The following is a 9874-nucleotide window of genomic DNA, read 5'->3' on the forward strand; positions in this document are numbered from 1 at the left end:
AGAGAGAGAGAGAGGAAGAGAGAAAGAGTAGAGGGTCCCCAGAAGCCACGAGAGAGAAAAAGAGAGAAGAAAGTCCTAATTGGCCCCCCAAAAAAAAAAAATCTGGACCACCTGTTTAATCGAACGGCCAACAGAGTTTCTCACAAAAAATTACATTTTTTGTCCGCATGCCATTTGGTTAGGACGTCCTAAGCATAGAACTCCACTCTCTTTCTCTCTCTCTCTCTTTATATATATAAAAATGTTAATTCTTTATCATTTCAAAACTATATATATATATATATATATATACACACAAATATTATATATGTTGGTGTTGTATATATCGTTTTGTTTTAGAACCATTTTAACTTATGATTTCAATTATTAAAAAAAAATATATTTTTCATAAGAAATTGAGTAAACGCCAAGTTACCAGCTATATGTACACTAATAAGTCTTAATAATCTAAATTTAGCAACAATATCCATCTACCTGGCTACCTGCTCTCCTATCTTCCATATCCTTGCTTATTAACTTGCTTACCAAAACCACCTACACAAAAGATTATATATATATATATATATATATATAATCTCTTTTTCTTTATGCTAAGTCCATGAGTTTGTGTGCATAAACAATCTTATATTAAATATGTATTGAAATGAATTTTTATGCGTATCCAATACAAAATATGGGTATTATCATTCAATATAATATAGACTTTATCTACCAATAAAATTACTCTATATATATGTATAAAGAAATATAAATCAATGCTAAATATTAATTAATATAACATTATTGCTTATTAATCACCAAAAACAAATATATATATATATATATATATATTTATATATATAACATTGCTCGTTCATTTGCTTAACTAACTCCAAAATTTATTTGTTTTGGTATTTGTGGATTTGATTTAGTGGTAAAATCATTCACTTCCAAATCTAATAAAAAATCTACTTAGGGAGTTGTACTTTCTTCTCTCACCAACGGATAGAACCCATACGGGACTTACATATGTGAATCTTATCAAATATGAGAGGAAGGAGTACATTTCGTAGAGTAGGGGAAATTTATTCCCGATTCAAGATTTTAAAATTACTAGGGTAAAAATCCTCCCTTCTCAAATTGTAATAATATATATATATATATATATATTTGTTGGTTTCAATCTCTCAAACAAATAAATCCAACTGAAACATTATAAATTTAAAAAAAAAAAAGTAATGTTAATAAAATACTTCATCGTACAAGAAACTTGATTTTAATATATATATATATATATATATTTAGTTAAAGAGAAAAGAATAATCATAAAAATTGCCGCTTTAGGAGAGGTTGAATTGGGAAAGCAATTAGAAAGATTAACCAAGTCAAAATATGATCAACATAAGTATGTAAAAAAAAAAAAAAAAAAAAGAATTCCATCAATTTGTTAGATTTTGACTAGCATATATAACCTTGAATTATTATCACGATCAAAGGGAGAGAAAAAAACAAAAAAAAAATAGAGGAAAATAAATCACTTTCCAGGTAATAATAAAAAAGCAAAGTCAAATTAAGTGAAAGCGAAATGAAACGGATAATTTTCTAGTTTGAGAGCCGACCTCGTCTCTCTCTCTCTCTCTCTCTCTCTCTCTCTGTAGCTAATACCACAAGGTTTCTGAGTCATCCAAGACGTTCTGTATTCCTGTTTATGCAATAAATATAAGCCTTGTGACCACACAATTTTCCCAGTAAAGGAAAGAACCGTTGCTACACTCAAAAGAAAAACACAAAATTATAATCCGTAGTATTTCCTCTCTACAAATTCCTATTTTAGGAGACGAAACTCAAAGCGTTTTTTATTTCCTTATAATTTTCTCCAACCCTCTTGACAACCAAGATTTTGGCCTTTTATATATAAGCTAAAGCAAACTGGGTGGTTTTCTTGCATTTTTTTCTTGTTCATCCCGGGTGAGATTTTTCTATATGTTTAATTTACATCATAAATAACATATTTTTGTTTTAGATATATGATGTGTATATTCTAAATCATACTATTTGGAATTCATTATATGTGTATATTTTTCAGGCTCTAACTGAGGGTGATTAGAGCTTCAAAGGCCTTTGAGTATTGCAGAAGCATCTGATCATCATCAACAGCAAGTTTTTAGTATAGTTTTGAGACTGTTTTAGAGGAGATTTTTCGATCATCTGGCAATGAAAAACGCCATTCTCCCTCCTGTTTCTTCGCATATTTACGATTTTGGTAATGATTCTTTTAAAATTTTGGAGCAATTTTCCATTCTTTATCTCTTGGACTAAACAAAATCTAATTAAACAAACTACACATTGTTTGGAAATGTTCATACATAATGAGGCACAAAGGCAATCTTTATTAGTTTGTTATGATGTATGATTTTTTTTTTCTTCCTTTTAATTTGTTTATGCAGGAAATAATGAAATCCAGATTTTGCCAAATTGGGATATACCTATGCAGTTTAACAGTAAAATGTAAGCACTCTTATTCTTCCAAAATTTTTGCATTGGTACTTATTTAGAAAGTGGAAACTGCTTGCTCTCCTTCAATTTCAATTGAAAAACATAACAACATCAAAAATTTAAAATGTGGGCCGGTTTCTGAAAAAAATTAATACAGCAGGCAAATATTATTATTATGATCTTGGTTTGAATGATGTCTGCTTTGTTTTTAGAAAAAAAAAATATATATATATATATATATATATATATTATATATGATTCAAATCCATAGTTTAAAAAATTTGGACTTCCAAGTCTATAATTTGTTGATTGGATGGTCGCAAGTTACCTTCAAAGTAGGCTTGCTTAATTTTTGTGGACTCTCCCACCCAAATAATGTATTTGTCTCAGGACAAGTACCTAACCAGCGCTGGAATTAAATTAAAAAAAATATATATATATATATATATATATGTATATAAATTATATAATAAATTTTAATATATTATATTTAGCTTTTAATTTTTCAATTTTTATTTATTTATCTCTTGGAAGCATTGTATTGATTTGTGAAGATTGCATTTTGAACTCATAATCAGGAAATATAATTTCATGAATAATTAATATCTAATTATCTTTGTTTCAAAGCCGGGAGAAAAAAAAAAAATATATATATATATATATATATATAAAGCTCAATTATAAGTCACTTTTGTATTTTTGTTTCAATTATTTTTATGGGTCTCTGTCTTGGAAAAAAATTATAATGAAATATTGAATACCATATTGAAAATGTTCCTCAACAGTAGTGCGTTTTGCATGGATTCCGAAGTATTGGACAATGACAACCAGATAAGAGCTGAAGCCTATTCTTTTCCAATTCAGTCTTCGTACACTGTAACTCATCAACCAGGTTTGGTTCATTTCATTATCTCTGCTTACAATCTGGAGAACAAATTTTCTAGATTCAGCCTAATTTCTTCCTTTTCTTTTCATTCTTTCTGTCATTTTTTTTTTTAAACTTAAAATTTTGACTGCATAATTGATATCAAATAAAGGAACTATTATTATCCACTAATTATTATTATTATTATTATTTTTTTCTTAGCAGGTTTTCCTACCACCTTGCACCACGATGAAAATATTTCCCACCAATCAATGAGGCTTGGAAAGAAGATTTTAGCCCCACAATTTGATACGGTATGTTACTTATGAAACTTAGTGTATAATTTTTCATTTATTTTCAATCATTACATTGTTTGATCTAATTAAAGCACCCCAAAAAAAAAAAAAAAAAAACACTATTTGCTACAGCATTAAAATTTATTGTCGAATTAGACAGTTTCTGATTACACCATATTGTAAAACTCTCATCAAGTACGAATAAGCCTAATTCAATAATTGTTGGAGGCTTAAGCTTAACAACCATATTTTTTTTTCATTGACCTTACCTAACCTTTACTTTTAGATCATACAAAATCGTGTCATTCTCAATCTCAACTGGTCAATAATTAATTACCTGACCGAAAGTTGGAATTCTTTATGCAGGCTATACAAAATGCCAGAAAACGTCCAATTGAAGTTGATGAGCTTTTGCCCAAAAATGACATTGGTGAATTGATTGGTAATCAGAGTACAGATATGAGTGAATGGAGGAAAATTAAAAGAAACAAAACGACAAACTTTGAACATCAATGGCAAGAAGGATCAACAAGAATTCAACAGCAAAGGGTATCTTGATTAATCAATGCACTTGTATATATCTATATAATTTTTCTCCTGGATGAATTTTTGTTATAGACAATATGTATGTTTTAAGGATAAACGTTTATCTAGGATTCTTATATATACTAATTTTATAAATTATAATTACTCTAAAAAATTTTTGTAACTAAAAGATTTTTAGTAACAAAAAAAAAAAAAAGATTTCTGAGATTTTTGCTTCTTTGGATGTATACAGTTGCTTGTACCGACAGTAAGGAGAACCCAAAAGCTCAGTGACAAGATCACAGCTCTTCAAAAGCTGGTCTCCCCTTATGGCAAGGTCACAAAATACGTTATTATAATTTGGATGATGATTAATTAGATCAAATATTGATATTAGTGATTATAAAATGAAATTTAACATTAGTAATTAATTTTGAATATTGGGATATTAATATTGCAGACTGATACTGCCTCAGTTCTTCAAGAGGCTTCTGGTTATATAAAGCTCCTTCAAGACCAGATTCGTGTATGATCCTGTATATACAGCTTCATAAATATTTTGCATAATAAAAATAATAATAAATTTTTTTTTCTTATTTGTTTGGCTAACTTTTTTTTTTTTTTTTTTTTTTGGGTGGGATTTGAAGCAGAACCTGTTTCGGATGCTGAGTAGTTCATATGACAGTGTTAGAGGGCTTCAACCGGTACAGGTACACATTGTGGTCTGTGTGTGTATAAATATATTTTGGTTTATTTATATGACCAAATTAATTAAGGTCCTTAATAATATAGGAAAAAGGAAAGGGGCGGCTTGACCTGAGAAGCAGAGGACTCTGTCTGGTTCCCATATCTTTTACTCAGAAAGTCACGATGGAAGAGCGTGTGGATCATAATCATGCTCTCTCACTCTCTAGGAAACCAGTTCTTGATAGAAATTTCTACTGCCTTAATTAATTAATCATTTAATTAAGTTATTTAATAAGTACCCATATATATGCAATGCTAGATTGATCTCAACATGAGTTCATCTCTAGTACTTTATGTAGAAAAAAGAAAAAAAAATCAAGTGAATATTATTATAAATTTATTGGTATAAATACCAGCTACCAGAGATTAATGTATTTTACAAGGAAATTAATCTAGTAAACTATTATATGTGTCCTTCCTAATTTATTGATTCATATATAGACATACATATATGCCTTCTTATCTTGTTCTGTTTCCAAGCATAATTTGATAGAAACATAAATATATATATATATATGTGTGTGTGTGTGTGTGTGTGTGTGTGTGTGTGTGTGTATGTATAAATATATATTTTATTAGTATTTTTGTCTCTTAAAAACTGTGCATAAATGAGAGAGGAAAAAAATGACGTGCAATACATGATTGGAATTTAAAATTGCTGTTCAACCATCAATGGCTATGAATAATTTGTTTTTGTTTGCTTGAGTTTGACCCCTTCTTTGAGTTGATGTTGGCCTAGAACTTAATTGCTATAATTTAGAAAACATTTTTAAAAAGTTAGCACTATTATTTGAAAAAAAAAAATAGTAGTTTTGAAACCTAAACCATCTTTTAAATTTGAATCTATTTATCTCTTAATAGGCCATCCGATACACACTAGAGAATGAATACATACCTATTCAATATGTGTGATTATTATTATTATTATTGACGTGAAAGGATTGTAGTCATTATTTGAGGAAATAATTATTTTTATTATTGGACAGCCCATCTAATCGGTTTATTTATTTATTTATTTTTTAATTTTTAATTTTTTTAAGTGGTAATAAACCCATCTATTGTTTTTGTTTTTGATAACTAACAGCCCATCCAATGGTAAATATAAATTTTTTTAGCTTTTACTTATAAAAGCTTAGATGTCTCTATCCAAGAAATAATTTATATTAGACCTACCTACCTTTATTAATTTTTTCCACTCGATTATCTTAATCAACAGAGCGTCTGTTGAAGTGTGGTTTTTGCTTTATGAGTCCCAAGTCTTGGACATTAATAATGGCATCCAGCTAAGGTGTCCATGCTCCTCCTTTACCATTCACTCCTCTCTTGTTACCCATTCATTATTTGTTTACTTCTTCCAAATTAAATAAATATATGTATATATATATATATATATAGAACTTAGTAAGTTCGGATAACTTTGTTGATCCCAAAAAAAAAAAAAAAAAAAAAAAACAAGGTTTGGTTAATTTGTGCATGAAAAATTATCTAAATTTTGAATCCGCACTTTCTCAAGTTTTTTTTTTTAAAAAAAGGGGGCTAGTTTCACTATTTGGGTATAAAGAACAATGTTTGATTATGATATAAAGGTTTTCTTTTTTTCCTTAAAAAAAATGGTATAAAGGTGTGTGCGTGTGTTTTTTTACTCCTGTCTGCCAAGGACAATAATAGAGAGGATTTCCTATTGATGTTTCTTTTATTTTATTATTATTATTATTATTATTATTATTTTGAAAGTGGATAATGAAAAATGTGCTTAAACACTATTTTAATATAAAGGAATTGGTTGGCTTATATAATGTTTTGGTTTTGCTTTGGTTCCTTCCTAAAGAGTTCCATTCAGTTGTCCCTTGTATGTTTTATTATTTTTATTATTATACATCAACTAAACATTTCAGTTTTGGAATTTCTTTTCTTTCCTACATAAAAAGGAAGATAGATAATTTTAACTAGAATTGAATGCATATATGGCTTTCTCATGTTAGAGTAACGATTACTTTGATCCGATTGTTTTATTTATGTGTATCAATTGGAATTTGCCATGAATTTTTTTTTTTTTTTTGGTTGCTTGTTTCTTTTCCATGTTATGTCTCTTTCTCTTTCTCATGCCACTTCATCAAATTGAGTCATCTATTTATATATTATATGGTCCAAACTAATAATGTGGTGCATTAATAATGGATGGGAACAAAGAAAGAGGGGAAAAAAAAATGAAGATAGTGTATAAAATATGGAGGGAGAAAAAAGAGTGAAAAACTGGAGCCCTTACAAAATGTCAATTACAATAAGGTATGTATTATTTAACAGCCGAAATAACAATCGAAACTATAAAAGATTATATTTTGATCTCAGAGTAACATTATTAAATTTACCATAAATAAATCATGTTTGTCTTTTTCTTTTAACTTATTTAATTCAATTGTTTTCTTTAATATAGTCTAATAATAAAAGTTTACTCTCTCTATTTTTCAAATTCTTACATCCTCAAAATATGTATAAAAAAAACAATTTAATTCTACATTCTTTTTTTTAATAACTCTTTAGTTCAACTTGTTTACGTTGTCTTCTAAGAATATTTGAATATTTCTTTGAATTAATTGTTCCAACCCCATTTATTTAATAATAATAATATTATTATTTTTTCCGTGGAAACCAAACAATATAGCATGGCTTGGTCAATTAATAGATGGTTTGGCAATGGGCTTTATTTGGACCCTTTTACTTGGGCCACAAATTCCAACTCTTCCTTTTGGCAAGGCACGACGACGTATCAACCTCAACTTCTCTCGCTGTTGGATTTGGGAGGCACCTTTTGCGTGAACCACTTGTCATCCTCACCGCCCAGGCGGTGGCACAGTATTCAATTCTTTACAATACGTGGCAGTATTTGTTTGGTTCCTCATCCTTTAGTTTGCGGCGGTCACCGTGAGCTTAGTGTTAGCTACCAAACGCGCAGGGCCTCCACAATTTTTTTTTTTTTTTTTGGGTTTTTCCAAGTCGCAGACCTTTCTCATCGATAACCCGTCTATCTGTATCATCTCTCTCTCTCTCTCTCTCTCTCTCTATCTCTCGCTCTCTCTCTCTCTCCTGGAGCCCTAGATTTTCTCGGCCCTTCTCTCATTTTTTTTTTTTCTCCTCCGATCTTTTCTCGGCAAAATGGTGAGCAATACCTCTGCTTCACTCGCTCTTTCACTAGGTTTTTTTATTTTTATTTTTTTTAATCACTTTTTTTTGTTTTGTTTTGTCGATTGTGCAAATTTTATACGATCGTCTTTAGTTTTAATCTGTGCTTTGTCGGTTATCGATCTGTGAAATTTGTTTGTTTATCTGGAAGAAATTCATTGTGTTATCTGGCGGATTTGAATATTAGTTAAGATTTTCGTAATTTGATCGATCTGAATTTGTTTTTCTGCCTTTTGGATATTCAATCTGAATAATTTGGCTGTTTGATTTTATTTTTTTCTCTGATCTGATTGGATGAATTTCTGCGTTTGATGATTATAACGACCTCTTTATCGAGCAAAATGTTTTATGTTGTGGTTGGGTCCGCTGTTTATATATGTATATATTTTTAGGTATTTCATATGAATAAAAAAATAAAATTATATTTTTAGGCATTTTAAGATATTTGTGCCTTTTTATATATGTACTTTGTGTTGACATGTATTTATTGGTTTACATATATTAATTGGGCTTGTATCTGCATCTGTGCTTCTGAGCGTAAAATGATGCTTTTGGGTCCGCTATTTAAGTGTGGCTCTTTAATGTGGAGTAATGTTCCAGATTTAGATCGTTCGCGTTGAAAATAATTTAATCGATGTGTTTGAAAGCAGATCAGAAATTCATGGTACATGGGAAAATTAAATTTTTTTTGGCTTTTAGGATTTGATTGGAACTAATTTTCAAAATATATGTGAATTGTGGAAATGGAGCTTGTATTAATTGATATTGTATTTTTGTTATCATGGGATTTTTAATTGGTGGATTTTTCAATGATTCTTATATTTGTTCTTGTTGAATTTTTACTAATGCATGGCAGTACGTATGAGAATTGGGTTTTGATTAGTGTTATATTTGATACTTGTTGGTTCTTGTCCATGTTTAGGCAAACGCAGCTTCGGGAATGGCTGTGCATGATGACTGCAAGCTTAAGTTCTTAGAGTTGAAGGCGAAAAGAACTTACCGCTTCATTGTTTTCAAGATCGAGGAGAAGCAAAAGCAAGTTGTAGTGGAGAAACTTGGTGAACCATCTCAGAGCTACGAGGATTTCAGTGCAAGCCTTCCTGCCAACGAGTGTCGATATGCTGTTTATGACTTTGATTTCGTGACTGAAGAGAACTGCCAGAAGAGCAGGATTATTTTCATTGCTTGGTAATGGTTAACAGCTTTAGGGTTTTATATCACTTTGTAGATTCATTCATTTATTTTCGTTTTTATCGATCGGTGTCGGTATCGATTTTATTTACTCGATAATTGTTTTTATTTGGTATCATTAAGGTCTCCTGATGCATCAAGGGTGAGAAGCAAGATGATCTATGCCAGTTCCAAGGACAGGTTTAAGAGGGAGTTGGATGGAATTCAGGTAGAGTTGCAAGCTACTGATCCGACCGAGATGGGTCTTGATGTTATTAGAAGCCGCTCTAACTGAATGTAAAGGTGTCAAATGGGAGAGTTCTTCCGTACTATCTGGTTTCTCTATGAAATGTTTATAGCCTATGGGGACATGAATTTGTTTTATTATTATGATATTGGGTTTTATGACTTGATTTGTAATTTGTGGATTTATTGGTACCTCATTTTCGTGTGTTATACAAAACTAATATGGTGGCTTATTGAGAGTGGATGGATATCCCTTTTTATCCAGTTTGCATTTGGTAGTCTTTGGTTATTTTTGCCAATTGCCATTGTAAAAACCATTATCGGTTTTTTAAACAGACAAGCTTTGTAGGATAATTACATTAAATTATCC

The 9874-nt window shown here is 29.9% G+C and overlaps 1 protein-coding gene across 8 annotated transcripts; it reads left to right on the top strand.

Moving 5' to 3' along the window:
* Window positions 1-1718: 1718 nt before the first annotated feature.
* On the top strand, window positions 1719-9553 carry LOC107413530 (actin-depolymerizing factor 1-like). 8 transcript variants are annotated; one of them, XM_016021497.4, is made up of 10 exons: window positions 1719-1947; window positions 2066-2242; window positions 2427-2487; window positions 3264-3367; window positions 3563-3654; window positions 3985-4185; window positions 4415-4498; window positions 4622-4687; window positions 4809-4871; window positions 4954-5322. In XM_016021497.4, exons 2-10 carry the CDS (start codon window positions 2194-2196, stop codon window positions 5113-5115), a joined length of 882 nt encoding a protein of 293 aa, XP_015876983.1. In that variant the 5' UTR covers window positions 1719-1947; window positions 2066-2193; the 3' UTR covers window positions 5116-5322. The 8 variants fall into 8 exon arrangements, with proteins under 8 accessions (XP_015876983.1, XP_024927065.1, XP_015876980.1 ...); XM_025071297.3 differs by having other exon boundaries at window positions 1723-1947; window positions 3566-3654; XM_016021494.4 differs by having other exon boundaries at window positions 1727-1947; window positions 3261-3367.
* Window positions 9554-9874: the final 321 nt, after the last annotated feature.

The sequence above is a fragment of the Ziziphus jujuba genome, chromosome 8 (genome assembly GCF_031755915.1).
Source record: "Ziziphus jujuba cultivar Dongzao chromosome 8, ASM3175591v1".
NCBI classification, from domain to species: domain Eukaryota; kingdom Viridiplantae; phylum Streptophyta; class Magnoliopsida; order Rosales; family Rhamnaceae; genus Ziziphus; species Ziziphus jujuba.

Excerpts from the sequence above, each read along its gene's own strand:
- LOC107413530 (NM_001323863.1), top strand. The coding sequence starts at position 3,247 with ATGTTCCTCAACAGTAGTGCGTTTTGCATGGATTCCGAAGTATTGGAC. Across the intron at positions 4,499-4,621 it reads TGGTCTCCCCTTATGGCAAG|ACTGATACTGCCTCAGTTCT; the intron begins GTCACAAAATAC and ends TTAATATTGCAG. Across the intron at positions 4,872-9,010 it reads GAGGGCTTCAACCGGTACAG|GCAAACGCAGCTTCGGGAAT; the intron begins GTACACATTGTG and ends GTCCATGTTTAG.